The 26,994-nt window shown below is 44.3% G+C and overlaps 1 protein-coding gene across 2 annotated transcripts in view; it reads left to right on the forward strand.

Moving 5' to 3' along the window:
* Nucleotides 1-24,385, forward strand: part of LOC145355470 (striatin-interacting protein 1-like) — a 47,868-nt gene extending 23,483 nt beyond the window's left edge. The window contains exons 12-21 of one of the 2 annotated variants that reach the window (XM_080207620.1): nt 1,953-2,016; nt 6,423-6,494; nt 10,675-10,749; nt 12,230-12,327; nt 13,227-13,353; nt 16,265-16,365; nt 18,421-18,487; nt 20,568-20,672; nt 21,203-21,407; nt 21,882-24,384. In XM_080207620.1, coding sequence (XP_080063746.1) covers nt 1,953-2,016; nt 6,423-6,494; nt 10,675-10,749; nt 12,230-12,327; nt 13,227-13,353; nt 16,265-16,365; nt 18,421-18,487; nt 20,568-20,672; nt 21,203-21,407; nt 21,882-22,138 — 1,171 coding nt within the window. In that variant the 3' untranslated portion in view covers nt 22,139-24,384. Of the gene's footprint in view, nt 1-1,952; nt 2,017-6,422; nt 6,495-10,674; nt 10,750-12,229; nt 12,328-13,226; nt 13,354-16,264; nt 16,366-18,420; nt 18,488-20,567; nt 20,673-21,202; nt 21,408-21,881 lie in introns of both variants that reach the window. The other variant, XM_080207621.1, reaches the window with a different exon arrangement.
* Nucleotides 24,386-26,994: the final 2,609 nt, after the last annotated feature.

Consider the following 26,994-nt stretch of genomic DNA (forward strand, 5'->3'; position numbering starts at 1 on the left):
CGGCTCTCCTCTATCCACCGCCCTAGACACATCCTCATAGAACTCCAGTAAATTTGTCAGACACGACTTCCCCTTAACGAAACCGTGCTGCGTCTGCTCTATCAAGCAATTCCCCTCAAGATGCCTCGCTATTTCCTCCTTGATGACGGATTCTAACATTTTACCTACAACAGACGTTAAACTAACCGGCCTATAATTCCCTGCCTTTTGCCTGCCACCCTTCTTAAACAACGGCATAACATTAGCCGTTTTCCAATCTTCTGGCACTTCCCCGGAATCCAGCGACGTTTGGAAAATAACCACCAAGGCTTGTGTTGTATATATCATGTATGTGTGTAACTTTATCTGTGTTGTGTGTGTATTTTATAAAACTTTTTTTTGTATGTCAGTTCAGTGACAATGGGGTCAATTTCAATAAAATTTAAAATGTGGACATCTGCCCATCTCTGAAGGTACTTCCCTCCTCACCTGCCCAACACCAGGTGTTATATATTTAATGAGTTGCATGATTTCCTTAAGAGCCAGTCACATGATTTGATGGTTATGTCATTAGGGTGTTGTAGAAGTTGCTGTCTTACTTTCAGTTTGTACTCTGTGCAGGCCAGAGCTCTTAGAATAAATCTGCTATTGTTTGTTAGTTTGAGTCTACATATGTAAACTGTATATTTTCTTTTTGAGTAAAACCTACAGCCCCTAATATAGTTAGATATTACACCAGGAAATCTCACTGCTCACCTACCTGTCACGAAGGGAATCTCCTTGCTGACCTGCCCGTCACCCGGGGAACCTCCCTCCTTGCCTGCCCATCACTGAGCAAAACTCCCTCCCTCTCTCTGCTTGCCTGTCACCAGCTGGTACTCCCTCCCCACCTGCCCGGTGACTGGAACTCCCTCCTCTTTACTTTTCTATTGATATAATGATTTGGACACGGGCACAAGGGAAATGACTCAGAACATTGATATAGTTAGTTAGACAGATTGTCAGACTGGGAGAACAGCAGTAATAAGATTCTAAGATGGGTAGAGAATGCAGAGATCAGTGGCTGCAGTACTTTGAGGGTATAGGCAGAAAAGACCATTTGAAATAGCAACTGTATCACCATGTTTTGTATAACAGACCGCTTAGCAAATAAACAAGTGGAGTGGAACTTATGCAAGATAGGTTCCGGAGACTCCATGGTGGGAAGGATGTTAGGAAAGGAGACTGAGGACGATTCTTTAGAATGATACCAGGAATCAGAGGACAGAATTACAAAGAAAGGTCTGTGAAATGGGGCATTTATTTAAACTCAAGTGGAGAAGGTTAAAGTGGTTCAAACAGAGGTTTTCTTAACTTTGTAAAGGTAGACGGTGAGATTGTTTACACTGGTTTGAAGACATAGGCTGAGAGTTAGCAGGAAAAGGATGAAGTGGAAATTAACAGAAAGTCTTTCTGCGGCTATTAAAACATCTAATGTCAGATTTTACTGGAAGAGAAAGAAGATTGATAGATAGCGAGAAAGGACAGTATTGTGTGTTTAGAGTGCTCTGATTGAAGAGCTAGCATGTGTGTGATGGGATAAATGGCCTATTGATGCAATAAGCTTTCTGTGATTATAATTCTCCCCTGTGCGTGCTCCCAACTCTGCTCAGTACATAACTCTCCAATTTTTTTTGTACTTGTAGCAACGACAAACATCACCAAACATTGTGTTGCTGCCTTATTAATTTAAAAATATACACAAAGTCAAAGCTTTGTATCAATATTCAAGTTCCGTCCTAGCAAATGACTGGCTAGCTGCATTGGTCGTGCTAAATTCTCCCTCCGTGTACCTGAACAGGCGCTGGAGTGTGGCGACTCAGGAGTTTTGCAATAACTTCATTGCAGTGTTAATGTGAGCCTACTTGTGACGATAATAAATAGAGTTTAAAGTTTAACGACGGTTTAAAATATTTTCTGCTTTCTGTTTCCAGTGACACTGAAACCCTGGTGGGTTTGCCCAGACCTATTCACAATAGTGTGAAAACACTGAAACAGGTAGGAGAGTGTGAATCGGGCAGAGCTTTTAATTAACACACAAAAGCAAACATTTTGATGTAACAAAAATTCAAACTGTGGTTTTCTTCAAAAATAATGCATAGTGGACAAGCAAGAGGAAAGTAATGTTAAGAGAAAACTAAAAGCTGATTAAACAATTGTTTGCTGGAGATGCGCATCAGAGAAAATGCCAGTCACAAACCCTACTCATAATCAAACTAAACTTACAACCACTGACACCATGTCGTTGAATATATCCCTGACAAGTGATCAATAGGGTTTTTGTATATTAGAGGATATTGGGGATAGCGTGGGAAGGTGAGTTAAGAGAGCAGGCATGATCATATTAGTGGAGAGGCTAGAAGGGCTCAATGGCCTATTCCAGCTCCTATTTTTTATGTTCCCATATGCCTGGAGTTCCTTTATAGATTAAAACCCAGGCATTGCCATTGGGGGGATGGTGGTGATGGCGCAGGGTGGTTGGGGGAGGATGGTCCATGTACTTCAAGTTGAAATCTATAAAATGCTGACACTCACCATGAACAATTTGCTGAATTCAGGAAAAGATTCTTGGCTTATGACAAACCAGCAATACTTTTTTTAAAAAAAGTGAACTAGGAAGAGACAACCCCATTGGTATAGAATGGTAAAATGTGAGGAATCCATCAGTAAGAAATTGTCTTCTGGACATGATAGTGAAGGAACAAAGCTCTGGATTTGTTCAACATACCCTGTACTGGTAAAATTAGTTTCTTCAGAAAGAATGAACCAATATTACTTGTTTTTGTGATGTTTTGGTGATTTGTTTTCTTGGGAAATCAAACACTTTGAAATGTTTTGTTTTATCACCAAAGTCTGCATCAAATTCTCTCGCTCTCGCTAGGTCTAGTGATGATCAGATGCTTCTCTCGGTCTGTGTTTTGTCTCGGACAGGTTTCCACATTCCCGCTGTCCTATTTTTAGATCCAGTGTTGTTTACAGGCAGGAGGCAGGCAGCTTTAGACGATTCCTCGCTGAGCACAATCTGCAGTTACACAAATCGACAGACCCTTCGCTCTCTCTCATTCTTCACTCTCTCTCTCTCTCTCCCCTTCTCTCTCTCTCCCTCCCCCCCCGTCTCTCTCCCCCCCTCTCTCTCTCCCCCCCTCTCTCTCCCCCCCCCTCTCTCTCCCCCCCCCCTCTCTCTCCCCCCCCCTCTCTCTCCCCCCCCCCTCTCTCCCCCCCCTCTCTCTCCCCCCCCTCTCTCTCTCCCCCTCTCTCTCTCCCCCCTCTCTCTCTCCCCCCCTCTCTCTCTCCCCCCTCTCTCTCTCCCCCCCTCTCTCTCTCCCCCCCTCTCTCTCTCCCCCCCTCTCTCTCTCCCCCCCTCTCTCTCTCCCCCCCTCTCTCTCTCCCCCCCTCTCTCTCTCCCCCCCTCTCTCTCTCCCCCCCTCTCTCTCTCCCCCCCTCTCTCTCTCCCCCCCTCTCTCTCTCCCCCCCTCTCTCTCTCCCCCCCTCTCTCTCTCCCCCCTCTCTCTCTCCCCCCCTCTCTCTCTCCCCCCCTCTCTCTCTCCCCCCCTCTCTCTCTCCCCCCCTCTCTCTCTCCCCCCCTCTCTCTCTCCCCCCCTCTCTCTCTCCCCCCCTCTCTCTCTCCCCCCCTCTCTCTCTCCCCCCCTCTCTCTCTCCCCCCCTCTCTCTCTCCCCCCCTCTCTCTCTCCCCCCCTCTCTCTCTCCCCCCCTCTCTCTCTCCCCCCCTCTCTCTCTCCCCCCCTCTCTCTCTCCCCCCCTCTCTCTCTCCCCCCCTCTCTCTCTCCCCCCCTCTCTCTCTCCCCCCCTCTCTCTCTCCCCCCCTCTCTCTCTCCCCCCCTCTCTCTCTCCCCCCTCTCTCTCTCCCCCCCTCTCTCTCTCCCCCCTCTCTCTCTCCCCCCCTCTCTCTCTCCCCCCCTCTCTCTCTCCCCCCCTCTCTCTCTCCCCCCCTCTCTCTCTCCCCCCCTCTCTCTCTCCCCCCCTCTCTCTCTCCCCCCCTCTCTCTCTCCCCCCCTCTCTCTCTCCCCCCTCTCTCTCTCCCCCCTCTCTCTCTCCCCCCCTCTCTCTCTCCCCCCCTCTCTCTCTCCCCCCCTCTCTCTCTCCCCCCCTCTCTCTCTCCCCCCCTCTCTCTCTCCCCCCCCTCTCTCTCTCCCCCCCTCTCTCTCTCCCCCCCCTCTCTCTCTCCCCCCCTCTCTCTCTCCCCCCCTCCGCTCTCTCTCTCTCCCCCATCTTTCAGTTCCACAGCTAAATTGTTTTGGATTAATAACCTATTTTCTCCACATTTTCTGCTGCAAAGGTAGATACAGATAACTCAATAACAAGAGCTCCTTTGTCTTTTTTTAAAAATTATAGGGAATTCTTCAGGATAAGAGTCCTTTTAGTAAATCCACTGTTTCAAGAAGATTTGGTCTCCTTTGACATAAAACTAAGTTATGAAGAATTTTAACCACTCATTTCACATTTGAGAGGTTCCTGGCCTGCGTGTTTGCCTATAATGTGTGATTAAACTTTAACAAGTAATGAAATGGCAGGGAAACGCTTTAGAAATTCCTGAGTGTGTGAATGGTGCTATATATAACTGCTGTGGGATGAAGCTTCACAGCAGCTGCACGAGTCCTGTAGACTCACTTTGTTGTAGAAACCAGCAGGACAGCATTGCCCTGGAACTCCATGGCCACTAGATTGACACTGGAATTTCTCCTGAAGTATTTCTCCCCTTTGGGCTTGCTTTTGGAATGAATTCCCAATATTCAAGCAATTGTTGGCATTTATCTTTTACGTTTGAGTGACTCCTAAAATAATATTCGTGTAGGTGACACTGACATTGATAACATTTATTGCTCATCCTTAATTGCCCTCGGGAAGGTGTTGGTGAGCCACCGCCTTGAACCATGGTGTAGGTACTTGCACCAAGAGTAGGAAGAGAGTAATCCAATAATTGTGAAGGATTGATGTTATATACCTAAGTCAAGATGGCAAGTGGCTTGGAGGGGGAAATTGCAAGTGGTGGTCTTGTCCTTCTTAGATAGTAGAGATTGCAAGTTACTGAAATCCCTGAGTTGATGATAGTTGCTTGTCTCCCTCATCATGTTTCATGCCTTGCACACTTTACCTGCGGGAATGGCTGTTTTGACTATTTGATATCACTGGGATTCTGCATAGCAAAGAGCCCAACGCTGGTTAATAAATATTTTAAAGTGACTATATTGAGTTTAATGTGTCAGTCAGCAGGCCACTAGTTAGAGGGACATTTTGATCTGAGACTTGGCGCCTATAGATCAGTCAGCACAGAAGCAACAGCTGAATGGGACTCGGTGGGAGTTGGGTTATGGACAGCAGGGTCCTGGATGGGCTAACGCTTGTAGATGGATAATTTGACGAAGGGAACACTAACGAAGTCAAGTCTCAAGGTAACAACATAATGGTTGAGGTTTTCAGCAGTTGATAAGCAGAGGGTGGGGAGGAGACAAGTAGTGTTACAGGGGTGGAAGCAGTTGGTCATAGAGACGGAGAGGACATGAGATTGGAAGCTCAGCACAGGGTCGATTGGATATCAAAGTTGATTCAGCGTTGGGCAGTAGGCAAGATGTGGAGTGAAATCCAAGTCCTGCTAAGGTTACTGATAACTAATAATTGCTAATAAACCTTGCATCCAGGGACCATAAATACAAGGTTTTTTTTTATTCATCTGTGGGACACAGGCGTTGCTGACTGGCCAGCATTTATTGCCTATGCCTAGTTGCCCTTGAGAAGGTGGCGTTGAGCTGACTTCTTGAACGGCTGCAGTCCGTGTGCTGTGGGTTGACCCACAATGCTGTTAGGGAGAGAATTCCAGGATTTTGACCCAGTGACTGTGAAAAAAAGCTTACCAAAAAATACAATGGGAAAGTAAGAAATTTATTTTACTCAGAACTCACCATCACAGGAAGTGGTTAAAGCAAACAGCTTAAGTGCTTTTAAAGGCAAACTAGATGAGTATGTGAAAGAAAAGGAAATGGAAAGTTAAGCTGAGAGACTGAGATGGGAAATTCAAATGGAGAGTAAACAACAGCATAGTCTAGTTGAGTCAAACAGTCTGTACCTGTGTTGTGTAGAATCTATGTAAGTCTAACTTGGACAGATTTATTGCTGGATTTATAATCTTGTGCTGCAGCATTTTATTGAGTCTGTTGATATTGCCATCTTGTCAACAGCATTATTGGAAAGGTGGGGTCAGGAGCGAGCTGTCCTGTGATGCCCTACATGGTGCAATAGTCTGTGGTGATTGATTGTCCTGGGTCATTGTTTAATGGGTCACCAAAAAACTTGATGTGCCTAAGTAATTATGCCAGAGCAGCTCTTGGTTGGAGAAAAGTATTGTATTTATATAAAACAAGAATGATTTTGTGCGTTTCCTCCATTAGCACAAGTATGTGTCCATTGCAGAGGTACAGGCCAAGATGGAGGAGGAGCTTCAGAAGTCCCCAGTGTCACTGGTAAGGATGGTGCAGTGTAAACCCACCCAGTGGTGCATGAGGAGCAACAAAAGGCTCTTAGTCAAATACGCTCTTCCTACATGCATAAGAACGACTCATGGAGGTGACCTTCAAGCCCCATGGACTTGCTTCATCTGGAGTACTATGTCCAGTTCTGGGTGCCATTCTTGAGGAAGGATATGAAAACATTAGAGAGAGTACAGGGGAGGTTCACAAGAATGATCCCAGAAATAAACAACTGTAGCTATGAGGATAGAATGGAGAGGTTGGAACGGTTTTCCTTGGAGGAAAGAAGGCTGAGAGGAGACATGCTAAAACTATTCAACATCCTGAGGGATATGGACAGGATAGTGAGAAACTTTTCCCATAAAACCATAAGATATAGGAGCAGAACTAGCCCAGTCAGCCCATCAAGTTTGCTCCGCCATTTGATCATGGCTGATATGATTCTCGTCCCCATTCTCCTGCCTTCTGTCTGTAATTCTTGATCCCCTTGTTGATCAAGAACCTATCTGTCTGTGCCTTAAAGACACTCAATGATCTGACCTCCACAGCCTCTATGGCAACGAGTTCCATAGACTCCCCACCCTCTGGTTGAAGAAATTCCTCCCCATCTCAGTTTTCATTCTGAGGTTGTGCTCTTGAGTTCTAGTCTCTCCCACTAGTGAAAACATCCTCTCCTCTCCACGCTATCTAAGCCTCTCAGTATTCTATAAGTTTCAATTAGATCACCCTTCATCCTTCTAAACTCCATTGAGTATAGACCCACAATCCTGAACCGTTCCTCATATGACAAACCGTTCATTCCTGGGATCGTTCTTGTGAACCTCCTCCGGACTCCCTCCAAAGCCAGCACATCCTTCATTAGGTATGGGACCCAAAACTGCTTACAGTGTTCCAAATAGGGTCTGGCCAAAGCCTAATACAGCTTCAGCATACATCTCTGCTCTTGTATTCTAGCCGTCTTGAAATGAATGCTAACATTGAGTTTGTCTTCCTAATTGAGAAAATAGTCTACGCCTCAATTCTTCCTACCAAAGTGCATAACCTCATACTTCACACAGTGTATTTCATCTGCCACTTCTTTAGCCATTTTCCTAACCTGTCCAAGTCATTCTGCAGCCTTCCCACTTCCTCAACACTACCTGTCTCTCTACCTATCTTTGTATCATCAGCAAATTTAGCAACAATGCCCTCAGATCCATCTTCCAGATCATCAATATACATCATGAGAAGTTATGGTCCGAATACTGACCCCTGTGGAACACCACTGGTCACCAATTGCCATCTGTTCTCATCCCACTTCCCACCAGTTGCCATCCCCACTCTCTGCCTTCCGTCTGTCAGTCAACCTTCTATCCATGCCAATACCTTTCCTCTAACAGCATTGGCTCTTAGCTTATTGAGCAGCCTCCTGTGAGGCACCTTGTTAAAGGCTTTCTGGAAATCGAAATAAATCATGTACACCAGCTCTCCTTTGTCTAATTTCTTCATTACCTGCTCAAAGAATTCGAACAGATTTTTCAGACATGACCTCCCTTTGACGAAGCTGTGCTGACTCAGCCCTATTTTACCATGCATTTTCAAGTACTCCATAATTTCATCCTTCATAATGGACTCTGAGATCTTACCCACGACCGATGTCAGGCTAACTGGCTTATAATTTTCCATCTTCTGCCTTCATCCCTTCCCACTAGAGGGCACAGATTCAAATAATAGGCAAAAGAAGTAAAAGTGATGTGAAGAAAATTTTAGGTTTGAGTCAGGAATGAACTTCCCGAAGGGGTGGTGGAGTCTGGTTTGATCGAGGTATTCAAAAGGGAATTGGATTGCTATTTGAAAAGAGAGAATGTGCAAGAGATAAGGCAGAGGATGCTCTTTAGAGAGCCAGTGTAGATTCGATAGGTTGAATGGCCTCCTGCATTGTAAAATTTATATGGGTATTGCTCGATTGGTTTGACTTGCCTGATAGTTCCCTCCCCTCTATTAACTCATTTCATTATCTTTCACTGTAGGTGATTCTAAATGTCCCCATTGTTTTGAGTAAATGACTTGTTTAAGAACCTACTTTACATTTTTTTCATTCCTTAGCAACATTTAATGTTGCTTGTAAATATGCTGAGTGTGAGAGCCAGTATTGAGAGATTAAGTAGACATTCTGATTAGCTGATTTACCTCTTGAAGAGTTGAACGTTTTGCAGCTCTTCATCAGGACTGGATTGACCAGATCCCTCTAGCAACAACAAAGCGTGAGATAGTCATCCGCGCACATGCACACACACAAAGACCTTTTATTTCCATGACCGTGTATCCACAAGCTTTCCTCGCAGTGGAACAAGCTACCAAAAGAAATAGTCACAGCCCTAAACTTGAAACCTTCAAGGCCAATCTCTTCTTCTGTTTAAAGGTTTTTCATTCTCTGGGTTACAGTCTTGTCAGATTTAGTGAGCACTACCCATGTAAACATCGGTAGAATACGGGTGTCCTTATGTGATGCTGACACAACCAAAGCAAAAGCCAGATTGTATGGAAGGAATGGCTTTGATTTTTTTATTATTCATCATGGTCGGTACATTGGCACAGTGGTTAGCACTGCTCTATGTCTGCGTGGGTTTCCTCCGTGTGCTCCGATTTCATCCCACAGTCCAAAGATGTGCAGGTTGTGGATTGGCCATGCTGAATTGTCCCTGGGTGTTTGAAGATGTGTAGATTTGGTGGATTAACAGGGTAAATACTTTGGATTACAGAGATGGGGCTTGGTTGAGATATTCTGTCAGAGAGTCAATGCAAAGCTGATGGGCCAAATGGCCTATTGCATTTTAGAGATCCATGAATGGGCTCTGGGCATCGCTGGCTGGGCTAGTATTTGTTTTCCATCCCAACTTGCCCTTGTACAAAGAAAATTACAGCACAGGAATAGGCACTTTGACCCTCCAAGCCTGCACCGACCATGCTGCCCAACTTAACTAAAACCCCCTCCCCTTCCAGGGACTATATCCCTCTATTCCCTTTAAACCTTGCCCCTCATACCTTAAACGTACGTCCCCTAGTAATTGACTCTTCCATCCTGGGAAAAAGCTTCTCACTATCTACTCTGTCCATGTCTCTTATATTCTTATAGATTTCTATCAGGCCTCTCCTCAGCCTCCGCTGCTCCAGTGAGAACAAACCAAGTTTTTCCAACCTCTCCTCGTAGCTAATGCCCTCCATACCAGGCAACATCCTGGTAAATCTTTTCTGTACTGTCTCCAAAGCTCGCACATCCTTCTGGTAGTGTGGCAACCAGAATTGAACACTATATTTCAAAATGTACATTTCAGGACATCAGTGAACCAGATGGGTTTTTATAGCAATCGACAATAGTGTTATGGTCATCATTAGATTTTTAATTCCAGATTTTTATTGAATTCAAATTTCAACAACCGCTGAGGTGGGACTCAAACCCCGATCCCCAGGGCATTACCCCAGCCCCCTGAGCAGTTGGAGGGGAATATCCTCACTTAACTCATTATAGTGAGATATCAAAATTAACAATTGTTGCTGATAAGGTGGACATGAAAGCACATGGCATGTTTTCCTTTATTGGGCAAGGTATTGAATGGAAAAGCAGGGATATATTTGCTCTGGAGAGAGTGCAGGGGAGATTTACAAGAATGCTGCCAGAGCTTGATTCTTGCAGTTAGAAAGAGAAATCAGACTGAGATTGTTTACCTTAGAACAGAGAAAGATAAAGGATGACCAGATTGAGGTGTACAAAATTGAGGGGCGTGGACAGGAAAGATTCATTTCCCCTAGCTGAGGGGTCAATTACCAAGGGGCAAGGTGATTGGCCAAAGGATTATAGGGGACATGAGGAAAAGCCTTTTTACCCCAAGGGTGGTGGGTGTCTGGAATTCACTGCCTAAGTTGGTGATTGAGGTTAAAACACTCAACTCATATAGCAGATACCTGGATCTGCATCAGAAGTGCTGGAACCTGCAAGACTAATGGACCAGGTGCTGGAAAATGGAATTAAAATGAGCAGCTGGTTTCCTTTTTTGGCCAGTGCAGACATGATGGGGTGGATGGCCTCTTTTTGCGCCCTAGCTTTCCTATGGTTCTATGTTGTGCAGTTTAACAACAGACTGAACCACGAGCGTTAGACAAAAATGATTACAATTCTGCCTTTCCTTTAACACAGGGAGCGGAGGAGGTGGAACAGACCCCAGTCGAGATCCTGTATCAGGCAATGTTACATAACCTACCACAATATATGGTGAGTATGCGCTGTACACAGACTGTCCTCAATGGTACCTTGGTCCATGGCCAGTATCCCTGTCAGAACCATTCTTTTTTTCCCCAATTTTCTACGTTCATTAATTGAGGAGGTCAATTTCACAGTGGGGAGGGGGGAGCACACCCTCCTCCTCCTCTTCTACTATATGACCCAAAAGTGCCATTATGGCAGAGATCTGCTCGGGCACAAGTGGATCAATCCTGGGATAGTCTTGAGCTGTACTGCCCCTTAAAACTTGCTGTGTTTCCTGTTTTTCTATTTCCCCCCGCTACTTTTCATTTCTGTTGGAACCACGTCATGGATCATCTCTGCAGAAACAGTCCTGAGACTGGACTGAGAATTGAACCTTTGATTTTCAGTGTTTTTTTCCACTGGCTTTACCAGCTGACCTTTTGTTGCACAGTATTAAATTTTATTGATTGTTTCCCTATTTCTGCCTCATTTGGTTCTCTGCTCTTAATCTTTGTTCCCCTAGTTAGGTGCATTTACCCAAATAGGGGCCATAGCATGGCAACTGGAGGAATTTCACATAACTTCATTGCAGTGTTAATGTAACCCTTACTTATGACTAATAAATAAACATGACTTTTATTTTACCTTGGTAGTAGCACTGCTTGAAAAATGGTAATCTTCATATTATTCTGAATGCCTGTTTATCAGAGGGACCTGTTCCTTTCCATAACGGTTTTTTATTCTTCTTCAAATGGTAGCCTAACTTAGTTGGGAGGATTTTTACCTCTGAATCTGAAGGCTGTGGATTCAGAGACTTGAACCAAAAGGTCTAGGCTAACATCCAGTACTGAGAGTGTGCTGCACTGTCAGAGGTGCCATCTGTTGGATGAGATTTTAAAAGTTGGGTGAATGTTTAAGTTTATTTATTAGTCTCACAAGTAGGCTTACGTTAACAGTGCAGTGAAGTTACTGTGAAAATCCCTGAGTCGCCACACTCTGGTACCTGTTCAGGCACTCTGAGGGAGAATTCTACCAATTCACCTAACCAGCACACCTTAATAGACTGGGTAGAAACCGAAGCAAGTGGAGGAAACCCATGCAGACACGGGGAGAACATGCAGACTCCACACAGAAAGTAATCCAAGCCGGGAGTCAAGCCTGGGTCACTGGCACTATGAAGCAGCAGTGCTAACCTCTGTGCTATTGTGCCACTGGTGCCTCTTGAAGGGAAGAGTTGAAAGTGCAGTGGATTTCTTCCCAATGTCTTGACTAACACTTATCCCTCCAGCAGCATCATTAAAACCAAATTATTTACTCATGATCACAGTGGCGTTTGTGGGATCTTGCTGTCACCTGTCCTAATAGTGATACATTTCAGAAGTACTTCATTGGCTGTACAGTGATCTGGGATTGCAGATGTTGTCAAAAACATGATTAAAAGATGCAATTTCTTTCTGTCCTGACAGAGCAGTTTTTGATGGACTGATGGGTTATTCTGGTTTTACAGATAGCACTGCTGAAGATCCAGCTGGCAGCTGCCCCCACATCCAAGGCAAAGACTGACTCCATCAATATCCTGGCTGATCTCTTGCCAGAGGAGATGCCGTGAGTTTTGTTCTGATAATATTTTCAGTGACTCCTTTTCTGCATGTCCTGATGTGGAATGTTTCCTGTCAAATCACAGGTTTGTTTGATTTTTCAATATATTCATTGTCCACACACTGCCCACCAAACCAGGCTCACATTTTCCTGTGGAATTTCCCCTTCCAGGAAGTCCCTCACCCATGTTGAGCCCAGTTCCAATTTCCAGTAATCACAGCATTTCAATCGCATTTCTTCCTGGCCAGGCTGGTGAGATTAGCTCTTGGCCCTGTGATTAGTCTTCGTGTTCGAGACAAAACTGATAAACCTGGAGCAAGAGAAGGGGAAAGATTTTGGCCGTTTTATTTCCATCTTCCGCCAACCCAATCCCAAGTCCAGAACCCAGCAGTCAGCTGTCCCAGCCCAGTTGTCACCTGGGCAAATGCAACTTGGGATCTTCCTCATTTCCCAGTCCCACACTGGGATTCATTTCAGGTGCCACATTCTGGGCGGCATGGTGGCACAGTGGTTAGCGCTGCTGCCTTGCAACGCTAAGGGCCAGTGTTCAATTCCAAGCTTGGGTTACTCTGTGAAGTTAGCACATTCTCACCGTGTCGGTATGGGTTTCCTCCGGGTGCTCCAGTTTCCTCCTGAAGTCGAAAGATGTGTAGGTTAGATGGATTAGCCATGGCAAGTGTGTAGGGTTACGGGGATAGAGCAGGGGAGAGGGCCTGGGTAAGATACTGTGTCAGAGAGTCAGTACAGACTTGATGGGCAGAATGATCTCCTACACTGTAGGAATTCTATGGTTGACTGGATGATTCTGTCATGAACTATCTGTGTCCTTTTAAGATGAAGTAGTGATAATAGAGTATTTAATATTTCAGTGGGATAGATTCACCTCTTTGTTACGTTTTATACAGCAATACTGTGTTACAAAGCATGAAGTTGGGGATTGACGTCAACAGACACAAGGAGATTATTGTTAAAGCCATCTCGGCACTGATGCTTCTGTTACTCAAACATCTCAAACTCAACCATGTCTACCAGGTAAACAACAGCACCAAAGAAGTCAGGGGGAGTTGGGGGCGATAGGTGCAGAGCTGGGCAGTGGATGGTGTGGGTTTTGTTTCCCTAACTCAATGTGATTCCTCACTTTGAGCTGGATTAAGTGACAATCTTCCTCTGGCTGCAGATTGGAAGCCTTGTGCCTTCTTGTGGACAGCCAGGGTCTGACTGATGGCTGTTTGTAAATTTGGCAGCTAAAGGCACTGAGTCTGGATGGAAGAAAAATGGGCTTAACTTGGGGGAAATACCCAATAAAGCAGGGAGGAATGTTATAACATGCCTGTACAAATGTCAGCCCTGTTGCTGGATGCTCACACAGGGAATGATTTACAAGTGTGTTGCTGTGTTCCAAAATACTAGATTTGGAAAATCAATTCCAAACCCATACAATGGAATAACTAAGACATTGGTCAGCGAGGTAAAAAATATTTTATGTTAACTGTGACTCATCCAAATGGCAGTTCTACGTCTGAATCCTGGATTATGTTTCAGCCTCAAACTCACTCTCACATATCCATTATTCTATCTATAAACTGTCCACACCCCTGGATCAGATTCCAGTCTCTGACTCACTCGCTTCATGTGACAGTCTGAGAAGCAATATTAAATGAGAAGCCAGCCATCCCCTCTCTGTTTTCCGGGCTTACAGAGTCAGGAGAAGTTATTCATCTTGGGGAAGGGTTCTTGATTTGTAATTGACAAGGCAGTCAAAGATTTAAGGGCTGGTTAACAATCTTATAGAGTCATAGAAGTTCACAGCATGGAAACGGGCCCTTTCTTTAAACCCCTAAGCTAGGCCCGATTACCCGCATTTGGCCCATACCCCTCTACATCCATCTTACCCATATAACTGTCTAAATGCTTTTCAAAAGACAAAATTGTACCTGCCTCTGCTATTACCTCTGGCAGCTTGTTCTAGACACTCACCACCCTTTGTGTGAAAAAATTGCCCCTCTGGATACTTTTGTATCTCTCCCCTCTCACCTTAAACCTATGTTCTCTAGTATTAGACTTCCCTACCTTTGGGAAAAGATATTGGGTATCTACTTGTCTATGCCCCTCATTATTTTATAGGGGTCTATAAGATCACCCTTCAGTCTTCTACGCTCCAGAAAAAAAAAGTCCCAGTCTATCGAGCTTGGCCTTATAACTCAAACCATCAAGTCCCGGGAGCATCCTAGTAAATCTTTTCTGCACTCTTTCTAGTTTAATAATATCCCTTCTATAATAGGGCGACCAGAACAGTACAAGTGTGGTCTTATCAATGTCTTAGACAACTTCAACAAGACATTCCAACTTCTGTATGCAGTGTTCTGACCAATGAAACCAAACATACCGAATGCCTTCTTCACCACTCTGTCCACCTGTGACTCCACTTTCAAGGAGCTATGAACATGTACCCCTGAATCTTTTAGCTCGGTATATCTCCTCAATGCCCTACCATTAACTTAGTAAGTCCTGCCCTGATTCACTCTACCAAAATGCATCACCTCGCATTTATCTAAATTAAACTCCATCTGCCAATCATCAGCCCACTGACCAATTGATCAAGATCTAGTTGTAATCCGAGATAACCTTTCTTCACTGTCCACTATACCACCAATCTTGGTATCATCTGCAAACTTACTAACCATGCCTCCTACATTCTCATCCAAATCATTAATATAAGTGACATTCATATTAACATAATATTAATATTATGATCTTATGAGCAGGCCTGAAAGAGCTTCTGCTCCTAATTCTTGTGGATGGATACTGATGTTTGAGAAGTAGTGTGGTTTGGATAGCCTTTCCACAGGCTAGTTCTCTCCTTGCTATCTGGGAAGGCACGGAGGTTATCACCGCTGTCTCACAGTGCCAGGGTTCAATTTTGGCCTTGGGTCACTGTCTGTGCGGAGTCTGCACGTTCTCCCCGTATCTGTGTAGGTTTCCTGCGAGTGCTCCAGATTCCTCCCACAGTCCAAAATTATGCAAATTAGGTTGATTGGCTATGCTAAATTGCCTCTTAGTGTCCCATATTAGCGGGGTAAATACGTGACGTTACAGAGATAGAGCCTGGGTGAGATGCTCCCTGAGAGTCGGTGTGGACTCGATGGGCCAAATGGTCTCCTTCTGCACTGCAGGATTCTATGATTCTATTTATTCAGTGCCTGTATGACATTGCAATGCAGATCAAATCTGCAACGCACATTCTTCGATGATTGATTCATAGTTGGTTCTAATTCCCACATCTTCATCTCCACACTGACTCATATTTTTAGCGGTAAGGACAGATTGGTCATTCACAGACTCCTCAGTTGATCCTACACCATCACTGCACCACCCCTCCCCAATGCTTTCTCACATCCGCATCACACATTACCTGGCCACAGGTATACCGATCAGGTGTTCTCAAACCCAGTCTGCTCCTTGGGGAATCATGTATTCTTCAAAGGGGCACCACAAGTCTTTGAAATTACACCCTGTCCAGGAACTGTGCATACCTCATAACTCCCATTCTCAAAACCTCTGCTACTCGCCTTGTGAATAGTTAGTTATCGATCCTAATCACTGGTCTTCAAAATTTTAAATCAAAACAGAAGAGGCTGGGAATACACTGGGGGAGATTCATCTGTGGAAAAGAAACTGAGTTAACGCTTCGAGTTAATGGCCTTTCACCAGCAATAGATGATATTGGAGATTTAACAGTTTGATTTAACTGAGATCAGAGCCTGGGGAAAGGAGGAAGGCAAAAAAAAAGAGGGACAGAAGAAGTATAAATGGTTACTGCAGAATAGCAAAGGGGGAAGGAGCAGGAAAATCTGGCAAAGTAAAGTAGATTCCCGTAAGTTAGGAAAATGATTTTCAGATTTGAATAGGAGGTGATCTGTTACTCTCCTCTGTTTCCTCCTAGTTTGAATATGTTTCCCAGCACTTGGTATTTGCCAATTGCATTCCGCTCATTCTAAAGTTCTTCAACCAGAGCATTATGTCCTACATCACCACCAAGAACAGGTAAGAAAGGTGAACCCTGAAACCAAACTCTAGCCTGTGGGCAGCACATACTAAACTAACCATGTCCCTCTATCCTATAACATTTCTGAGCGGGCAGACAGACTTAGCTGTGATGCTTCCCATGATTGAATGGTTTGCTGGCACTGATTGCTCAGAGCCTTGTCTCTCCAGAATGGTGAGCTAGCAGGGAGCAGGAGGTGTCTGTCAAAGCACCTGTGTTGAGAGTCTAAATGCTCCATTCCACTTTCTCTTTAACAACGAGGAATGGCAGAGAATTAAAACTTTTTGTGTCCCCAGCTCCTCCTCCTAGCTGACCCTGGCTGGAATTTCATCCCAAAGTGCCATTCCTTCTCCATGACCTCCCCAAATCACCATCATGAGGGTGAACACACTTAAAGAAAGCCTTCAGGAATCATCAGAGTGGTGTTCAAACCTGTCCTTTGCCCCTGTCATTTCCAAGCTGCTCTGGCGCTGATTGGGACCAGGGACTGCAGCAGAGATTGGGTTGCCTTTCCTTCTAGAGGTAGAGCAGCACAACCTGTTGTAACACCCCAGTTGAGTACAGCTACCCCTCATTAAACCACAGGGACTTCCTTGATCTGTAACAATCAAAGCCTCACTGGCTATAACAGAGTTTTTAAGCTAATGCTTTACTTTCTAAGGAGAAGATATGGAATTCTTCGCTTTATAAGTAGAGGCATAGAATACAAAAACAGAGGTTTTACCAAACTCTTCAAAATCATTCGTTAGGCCTTTGCTGCAGTATTCTGTCTAATTCTGGTCACCTAACTTTAGGAAGGATGTTTTTAGTTTAATATAAAGTTTATTTTATTACTGTCACTCTGCAATTAAATTACTGTGAAAATCCCCTTGTCACCACGCTCTGGCGCCTGTTTGCATAACTGAGGGAGGATTTAGCATGGCCAATGCACCTAACCAGCATGTCTTTTGGACTGTGGGAGGAAACTGGAGCACCTGGAGGAATCCCACACAAACACGCAGGGAATGTGCAGATTCCACACACACAGTGACCAAGCCAGGAATCAAACCCGGGTCCCTGGCACTGTGAGGTAGCAGTGCTAATAACTGTGCCACTGATGTCAAGATCTTGAAGACAGTGCAGAGGAGATTAATTGGCATTGTGCCAGGCAATGGGGGATTTTAGTAAAGTGGAGAGAGCAGAGAAGCTGGGATTATTCTCCTTGGGGCAGAGAAGATAAAGGGGTTAATCAGGAGCTGTTTAAAATTCAGAGGGTCTTTTTGTAGATAGGAAGAAATTATTTCCAGTTGAAATGAAGTCAGTGAGTAGAAACCAGAGATTTAACTGATTGCAAAAAAAAGACAGGGAAGATGGATTGGCCATACTAATAGTATCTCAAAATGTGTAGATTGAAGGGTTACAGGGACTGAGCGGTCTGAGTATGATGTTCTGTCGGAGAGTCAGTGCAGACTCGATGGGCCAAATGGCCTCCTCCTGAACCATAGGGATTTTATGAATAAGATGAGGAGCATTTTTTTTTAACTCAGCAAGTTATTTTGATCTGGAATGCACTCGTGTGATGGAAGCAAATTCAGCAGCAGCTTTCAAAGGGGAATAAGATCCTTACGTAAAAAAAGAAAAAAAGTGCAGGAATGTGTGAAAGTGCAGGGGAGTGACACTAATTGGACAGGTCTTTCAGAGAGCCAGCACAGACACAATGGGTTAAATGACTACCATGTGTACCACACAGATTCTCGGCGTTATTTGACAGGAGATCAGGATAGTTTTGGAGGAAGCACTGCACACTATGTATTAATCCCATCAAAACTTGCATATCGGAGGATGGGGGCAGGGAGGAGTACCAACCACAGAACAAGTTCTGCAAATGGCTGTGGTACAATAGCACATACAGTATTGCCAAGTCTGACCACACATTCTGCTACATGTCTGTCTGTCTGCTCCTTGGTAATGCAGAGAGAACCAGCTGTGAATGGTGTGTTAAATTACTGAGATTATTTCTTGAACAATCAAGCAGCTGACTTTGCAATAATTGTCCTGTTTCTTTGTACGCACAGTATCTTCGTTCTAGACTATCCTCACTGCGTAATCCACGAGTTGCCAGAACTCACCACAGAGGTTCTGGTAAGTATGAAAAACATGGAATTCAGAATTTGTCCTGTGATACTGGAGTCGGGGACCAGGATTGGCTTCAGCTGAGCTGAGATGGTGGAGCCCTGATGATTAGCTTCCCACTCCTGGGCAGGGAAGGCAGCAATCAGCCATTCCCTGTTTTCCTGCTGGGAAGGGCACACATGAACACATATTGAGTGAAGATAGGTTTTCCTGTGAGTATCAGATGGCTGCCCAGTGCTATAGACAGAGCCCAACATCAATCAGCACCTTCAGCATTGGAGGTATGGCAGAATTAATCAGCACACACAGTTCCATCATTAATCATTCTGTTTTGCCCACATTTTCAGTTCTGCAGTGTTAAAGTCCCATTCTCCCATTGTGCTGAAGAAAAGCTGCATCGTTACAAGGAAGCAGTTTACTTCATTTGGTAGAGAAAGCAGAGAGTTCTCCCAATTCCTCAGCTGACACACCCTTTGGGATTAGCCTGAGCAGCAACGAATCTGGAGAAGCCATGAGGAGAGGTTGGAGAAACTTGATTTGTTCTCACTGGAACAACAGAGGTTGAGGGCCAACCTGATAGAAGTCTACAAGATTATAGAGGGGTGTGGACAAAGTGGATAGTCAGAAGCTTTTTCCCAGGGTGGAAGAGTCAATTACTAGCGGCATAGGTTTAAGGTGCGAGGGGCAAGGTTTAAAGGAGATGTACAAGTCAAGCTTTTTACAGAGGGCGGTGAGTGTCTGGAACTTGCTGCGGGGGGAGGCAGTGGAAGCAAATGCGATAGTGACTTTTAAGGGGTGTCTGGATGAATAGGGTGAGAATGGAAGGAAATGGTCCCCGGAACGGTAGGGGGTTTTAGTTCAGTCGGGCAGCATGGTTGATGCAGGCTTGGCATTGAAGGGCCTGCTCCTGTGCTGTAATTTATTTTTTCTCGTTCACTTTGGTAGTGACGCATGCGTTTTAGAAAAGTAGAACTGAGCAGTCAGGGTGGGGGGGCTAACCAGTAACACACACAGTGGAGGATGTTTGACAGTCTGTAGGTTTAGTCCATGCTGTGGGCTGAGCACGGTGCTTCAGTCTGGGCTGTCAGACTCATTGGCTCCTCCCTCAGTGTGAGGGAAGGCGCTGAGAGAACTTGAAGCAAATGAATTTAGTCTATAGGAAGGGGGTTAGAGGTGAAAGTCACACAAGGTTCAGGGAAAAATCTCCGGCCGGTGTGAATGCTGTACATTTTGTGCAGCCCCTGGACAGTATGTCGCCTCAAAATCTCCTCGTGCCTCTTTGAGGAACACATGACATCCCAAAGGGTGACATGGGTTTAGAACACCTGATCAGAATACTGCTAGTTCATTTGCTATTATGCACAAGTCCAAAAGCAGAACTGAAATTCAATAATAAATAGCATGGTTCCCAGATGGGCCAGAAGGTTGCTAATGTTCAGGAAATGTCACCCTCGATGGGATTGAGATAACATGATGGAGTCAGTGAAAGAAGAGCTTTACTAAATATTTAATCTGGGCAACGGTGCTCAGTTTTGTCATTAGGTGAGGGAGAAAGAAAGATATGTTCCCATCTCCATTATTCCTCCATCCTAAAGAGCAGAGTGGAATCAGTGTTGAGGCATTCTCGGGTATGCCCTGGGTGAGGGGATGTGATATTGTGATGTACCCATATTCAACACACAATCCAGTGCACCTGATGGCCCTGGATACCAATCTTTACTGGCTGTCAATTCAGCGATTCCCTAAGTTTAAAATTCTCATCCTTCTGTTCAAATCATTGCATGACCTGACCTCACCTCACCCCCATCTCTGAAACCTCCTCCAACCTTACAATCCTCTAAGATTACTGTGTTCCTCCAATTCTAGCCCCTCGTACATCACCTATTCCCATTGTCTTCAGCTCTTTAGGCATTAAGCTTGGAATTCCCTCCGGAAAACACTCCGTGGCTCTCCTACTTTATAACTCCCCTTAAAATGTATCTAACTTTTAATTCCCTCTTCCTCTGAGTCAATTTGTGTTTGAAGTGCATTGGGATGTTTTATTACGTTTAAACAGCTAATAAAGACAAGTTGTTTGTTCTGCCTTCAGGAAGCTGGTGACCATACCCAGTTCTGCTGGAGGAATCTCTTCTCATGCATCAACCTGCTGCGTATCCTAAACAAGCTCACCAAATGGAAACACTCCCGCATCATGGTGAGACCAAAGATTGATTTGATTTTTGGGTTCTTTGGTTACACCACATCAAAGATCCCAGTAACGGGCAGCAAAACTTGATCTAAAATGGTGCTTTTCAGACATTCGCTGTCCCCCACCCCCCACCTTCCCTCATCACCATTGAACAGCGCTGAGTCAGCTGCATTTACTCCTGCATTGTCCCTACATCGGAAGGTTACTGAAATGGATACAAACAGTCTAACTTATAGCTGCTTGTTTCGTGGAGAATGAACCAGTCATGACACCATCGGCCTATCACATACTCACCACTGGTTTATTGTGTACTTGTTGCCTAATCTCATTCTCACCCTCACCAGGTATTGGATGTGGCCCCTTTAACCTGATGTGGAGAAGCCCATTACCTTCCCAACAAGGCTCAAGATTGTCCTTTGTGAAAACCCGTGGTTATAAATGATAATAACCCTGTTGATTTTTCCTTTGTCTTTTGAGAGTACAAAATGTTCCTCAATTTGCCCCTTGACTACCTGCATCTTCTGGTTTATCCGCAGATTCTTGTGGTTTTCAAGTCGGCGCCAATTTTAAAGCGGGTGCTGAGGGCAAAGCAGGCAATGCTGCAGTTGTACGCACTGAAACTGCTGAAATTCCAAACCAAGTACCTGGGGCGCCAGTGGAGGAAGAGTAACATGAAGATCATGTCGGCCATTTACCACAAAGTGCGACACCGCCTCAATGATGACTGGGCATACGGAAATGGTACGGCAAAGAAAATCAGACTCGCGTGTGGGTAGTTAGCCTGGGTCAGCAGTGCACACAGTGTACTGAACTGGTAGCCGTACAAGAATTTGCGGTTCCAGGTAGGGCACTTGTTCCTAATCCCAGAGGCATACCAGTGGTCAATTTACACACAGTAAGATCCCACTAACAGGTCAGATCATCTGTTGTAGTGATACTGGTTGAGGGATAAATAGTGGGCACTGGGGAGAGCTTGCATGCTGCTCTTCCAATAGTGGTTGTGGGATCTTGAATGCTGCCCTGAGAGTTCAGAGGACAACTTGGTTTAATGGCACCTCCAACAGTGTAGCACTCTGTTACTCAGATTGTCAACTCAGAAAGCCTGTTCAGCCTTTGCGAATTGTTTTCACTGCTCAGTTCTGGCACCATCCTTCTAAATCTACAATCTCGATTAGTTTCGGACAGCATTAAATTGTGACATTTGCCTTCTCACAGATATTGATGCTCGCCCCTGGGACTTCCAGGCAGAAGAGTGCAGCCTAAGAGTGAATATTGAAATGTTCAACAGCCGACGCTATGGCCTGCACCATACTGACCTGGAGTTTGCCCCAGTGGATAACTGCCTGCAGAGCGTACTGGGCCGTCAGGTCTCGCTGCCTGAGGATTTCCGCTACAGCTATGAACTCTGGTTGGAGAGAGAGGTTTTTGCCCATCCTATCCATTGGGAGGATCTTCTGCAGCCTCTGACTTAGTGACGACAGCTCACCCCTTGAGTGGGTGCTTCTTCAAAATCCTGTCTTCAAAAGACTTCATTCAATGAAAAGCCAATCTCAGCTCTTTCTGGTGTTTGGTTTTTAATCTTATTTCTTGGGGGTAGTAAATTTCCAGCTTCATTTATTCCACCTTTCCTGATCCCCCACCCCGTCACCAGCCTCTGCATCTTCCTGCCCAACAGCTTGTCATTGAGTGGTGCACCCACATCCTATTCTGGAGTCTGTTACACACAGCCAACTGGACCAGCACATGAGACGTTCAGAGGGGATTCTCCTTTCACCCTCTCGACTTAACAGATCAGGAACTGACTGCAGCTTGATGCATGTTTTACTGTTGGAGACTTGGTAATGTGAGGTTTACTGTATTGGTACAAGGAAAAAACTGAGTTCACACTCGTGTCCGTGAATGTGCAAGGGCAGGAACAGCTTTGCACCACCTGGAAGAATGGAAAAGGTGTTTACTTGGAGATGATTTTCAATCAAAGAACACTGTGATCTGGCAAGGAGCTGACATGATGGGTTGAGTGGTCTCCTCCTGTGTGATAAAGCTCAGTGGATTGGAGGTCAGCCGGGTTTTAGCTGCAACGTCTTGTGCTCTTGTCTTAGCATGAGAAACGCGGCTGTTTATATTAAAATTGTGGATACCCCACTGATAGTGTTGGTCATGATGACTCAGGAGATGGTGAAAGTTTGACAGATGGTGAAATGCACAATGCAAAAATGTTTTTAGTTGTTGTCTGAGCACCTCAGCTGAATTGTGCTGATGGCTTCCTATGGACGTGACTTTTCTCTTGAATGTTGCTGATGTGTTTAAAGTGTGCAACAGGTTTTGGACCAGGCTGGTCCACATGGCATTGTTCATGACTAGGATTTGTAGCACAGTTGTGAAGTTTGCAGCATAGTTAAAGTGTTTGTCACCTTCACTACCCGAGAATGCAATTGGGGCTTCGATTTAACATCCCATCCAAAAGACTTTCTCCTCAGTACCACACCAGAGTGTTAGCCTAGATTATGGTGGCATGGTGATTAGCATTGCTGCCTCACAGCAAGGGCACAGTGGTGAGCACTACTGCCTCACAGCGCGAGGGACTCAGGTTCAAATCTAGTGTTGGGTGAACTGTGTGGAGTTTGCACCTTCTCCCAGTGACTGCGTGGGTTTCCTCTGGGAGTTCTGGTTTGTTCTCACAGTCCAAAGATGTGCAGGTTAGGTGGATTGGCCAAGTTAAATTGCCCCATAGTGTCCAAAGATGTGTACGTTAGAGGGATTATCCATGGTAAATGTACAAGGTTACGGGGATAGGATGGGTAAGATGTTCTTTGGAGAGTTGGTGCAGACTCGAAGGGCCAAATGGCCTCCAGTACACTGTAGGGATTCTATGATTATGTGCTCAAATCTCTGGAATGAGACTTACACCCACCATCTTCTGGCTTACATGCAACAGTTATTACCACTGAGATGAGAATGACACAATTGCATCAATCACTGAGCTTGAGCTAGGCAGGGATTTATGGCAAACATTCTATTTCACAGCAAACAAAATGTATTTATTCCACAAAGAGTCTGTTCAAACAGCTAACAGTCTACAGAGTCTACTTGAAATGAGTCTCTACAAACTGGAAGAAACAAAGGTCATGACTGAAATTGAAACAACTTCTCCTGGTGAAATCAGGATGGTTTCTTCAGTGAGATGCAGTGAGTGGGGAATAGTTACTTGAGACAAATTGTATGTCCAAAATCAATTTCAGTCAGTTGCAGCACCGCAATTTCCAGAATTGATTAACTGGCTATTTCTCCACTCATCTCCATTCTGGCCAGAAATTGTGATATTTCTATGTGCTGCCCAAAGATTAGTAAATACCATTGAATCATCCAGCACAGGAGGAGACCATACAGCCCATCTTTTCTGTTACATTGAGCAAGCTAACTAATTAGTCCTACTCTCTCCTCTTTCTCCATTTCTCTGTAAATCTTTCCTCTTGAAGTAATTATTCAATCGCCTTTAGTATTGAATCGGTTTTCACCACCCTATTGTTAAGAGCATAGCTGATGTTAAATGCTAGATTATTCCAAAGTCCTAAAGAATATTTTGGAATGCCTACTCACAACTTGCAATTTGGTGTGATATGAGGAAAGATGTGAAGACCGGTGAGCAATGTCTCAGGCTGACTTTAAACAAAATAAATAATTACACAGTAAAACACAGAAGAAAGTCAATTAAAAATACACATAACTACATAAATGGCTACCCACAATATCTTTAAATTTACCCAGTTCCAAACTCCTCTTTTCCTAATCTTGGAGCTAAATCTCCCCAAACAACTTAAGGATATAACATAAGAACTAGGAGTAGGAAATCTGGCCCCTCGAGCCTGCTCCACCATTCAATAAGATCATGGCTGATCTTTTCGTGGACTCAGCTCCACTTACTCACCTGCTCACCACAACCCTTAATTCCTTTACTATTCAAAAATGTATCTATCCTTGCCTTAAAAACATTCAGTGAGGTAGCCTCAACTGCTTCACTGAGCAGGGAATTCCACAGATTCACAACTCTGGGTGAAGACATTCCTCCTCAACTCAGCCCTAAATCTGCTTCCCCTTATTTTGAGGCTATGCCCCCTTGGTTCTAGTTTGATCCGCCCGTGGAAACAACTTCCTTGCTTCTATCTTATCTATTCCCTTCATAATCTTTCTGAATTCCAGTGAGTATAGCCTCAGTCTCTCCTCATAAGCCAACCCTCTCAACTCTGAAATCAACCTATGAATCTCCTCTGCACCCCCTCCAGTGCCAGTATATCCTTTCTCAAGTAAGGAGACCAAAACTGTACACAGTACTCAAGGTGTGGCCTCACCAGCACCTTATACAGCTGCAACATAATCTCGGTGTTTTTAAACTCCATCCCTCTAACAATGAAGGACAAAATTCCATTTGCCGCCTTAATTACCTGCTGCACCTGCAAACCAACTCCTTGAGATTCCTGCACAAGGACACCCAGTCCCTCTGCACAGCAGCATGCTGCAATTTTTTACCATTTAAATAATAGTCATTTTGCTATTATTCCTACCAAAATGGATGACCTCACATATACCAACACTGTACTCCATCTGCCAGACCCTTGCCCACTCATTTATATTATCTATATATATCCCTTTACAGACTTGCAGCTTCCTCTGCACACTTCTCTGTTACACCCATCTTAGTGTCATCTGCGAATTTTGACACACTACGTTTGGTTCCCAACTCCAAATCATCTATGTAAATTGTAAACAATTGCAGTCCCAACACTGATCCCTGAGGCACACCACTAGTCACATCCCATAGGTTTTAAAACAGTAAGCAAAATCCATCAATAGTTACCACAGCAGGCACTCTTATCTTTTGAGTTGCTTCCAATTTAGAATAAAGACAACAGACTTTTCAAAAGCGATTTTTTCCAGACACAGCTTGTTGGGAATAGACATAGCTTGTTGCTATGGTCTCAAAACAGTTACCTTGCACAAAGTGAACTTTCTTTTGATCTTCCCTAATTTAAACTAATTTCTCAGAAGTCCCTCTTAATTACCATTATTGCATGGGCTCAATTTTTAGAATGTAAGTGTGAAATTTACTCCCATCTACTCTTTTGAATATACCATCTCTATATTTAACTTTACACTATAGCATGTTTCCCATTGTTAACAACTTGCCTTGGGGTAAACATTTGTTGAGTGTTGCCAGGCTAATCAGCATATCAAAGCCCTAGTTCCATCCACCCTGTCCTTTTCCCGATTTCCATTTTAAAATAGCTTGTGTCTCCTTTAAACTTATAACCACCAGAGCAAACTTCCAATTATTCAATTTCTTATTTTTTCCATTTTGCTACGATGTCCTAAGACTATCAGCGCTGAAATCTAGATAATCAAATCCTATTGCTTTAAAAAAAATTCTCCCCCCGCTACTGGCTTTTTGATATTTATTTTAAATTAGTGTTGTCTATTTACACTCAAACATCTCCTGAACCCCCTTCCCAACCAGTGGAAATATTTTCTCATGATTTATTCTACACCCCTGTTAAATCTCTAACTCCTCTGCTCTAAGGGGAGCAATCCCAACTTCTCCAGTTGTCCACAGAGATAAAGTTCTTCATCCCTGCTACCACTCTAGTAAATCTCCTCTACATCCTCACCTTGACATCTTTCCTGTTGTGTGATACCTAGAAATGAACACCGTTCTCCAGCTGGAACCTAACCAATGGATTATAAGGACTTACCATGGGTCAAGTAGTGGAGTTATAGTTGGAAATGTATTGATGGGGAGAGGGAAGATAGCTTTCAAATAATGATTTTATAATGTGTGTAGAGGCACTGGACAGCATTCGCTCATAATTCTTAATAGTATGAAAGGAATAATATGCAGTTGTACTAATAGACTTCTTGGCATAGGTCATTCTGTTCAACCACTCCCTGCAGTTGGCTACACAGCTTTATCAGCAAGCACCTTCTATTCTTTATCTCCACAAGTGAAAATCCAGCTTTGCCTTTTCTTTATTCATTTGTGGGACATAAATGTTGCTGGCTGGCCAGTATTTATTGCCCATCTCTAGTTGCCCTTGAACTGAGTAGTTTGCTAGGCCATTTCAGAGGTCAGTTGAGAGTCAACCACATTGCTTTGCATCTGGAGTCACATGTAGGCCAGACCAGGTGAGGACAGCAGATTTCCTTCCCCAAAGGACATTAGCGAACCAGATAGGTTTTTACAACATCAAGAATGGTTTCATTGTCACAATTAGACTTTTAATTCCAGATTTTTTTTTATTGGATTCAAATTTCACCATATGGCATGGTTGGAATTGAA

Source organism: Carcharhinus amblyrhynchos, chromosome 19 (genome assembly GCF_965287045.1).
Source record: "Carcharhinus amblyrhynchos chromosome 19, sCarAmb.v2.hapA, whole genome shotgun sequence".
Lineage (NCBI taxonomy): Eukaryota > Metazoa > Chordata > Chondrichthyes > Carcharhiniformes > Carcharhinidae > Carcharhinus > Carcharhinus amblyrhynchos.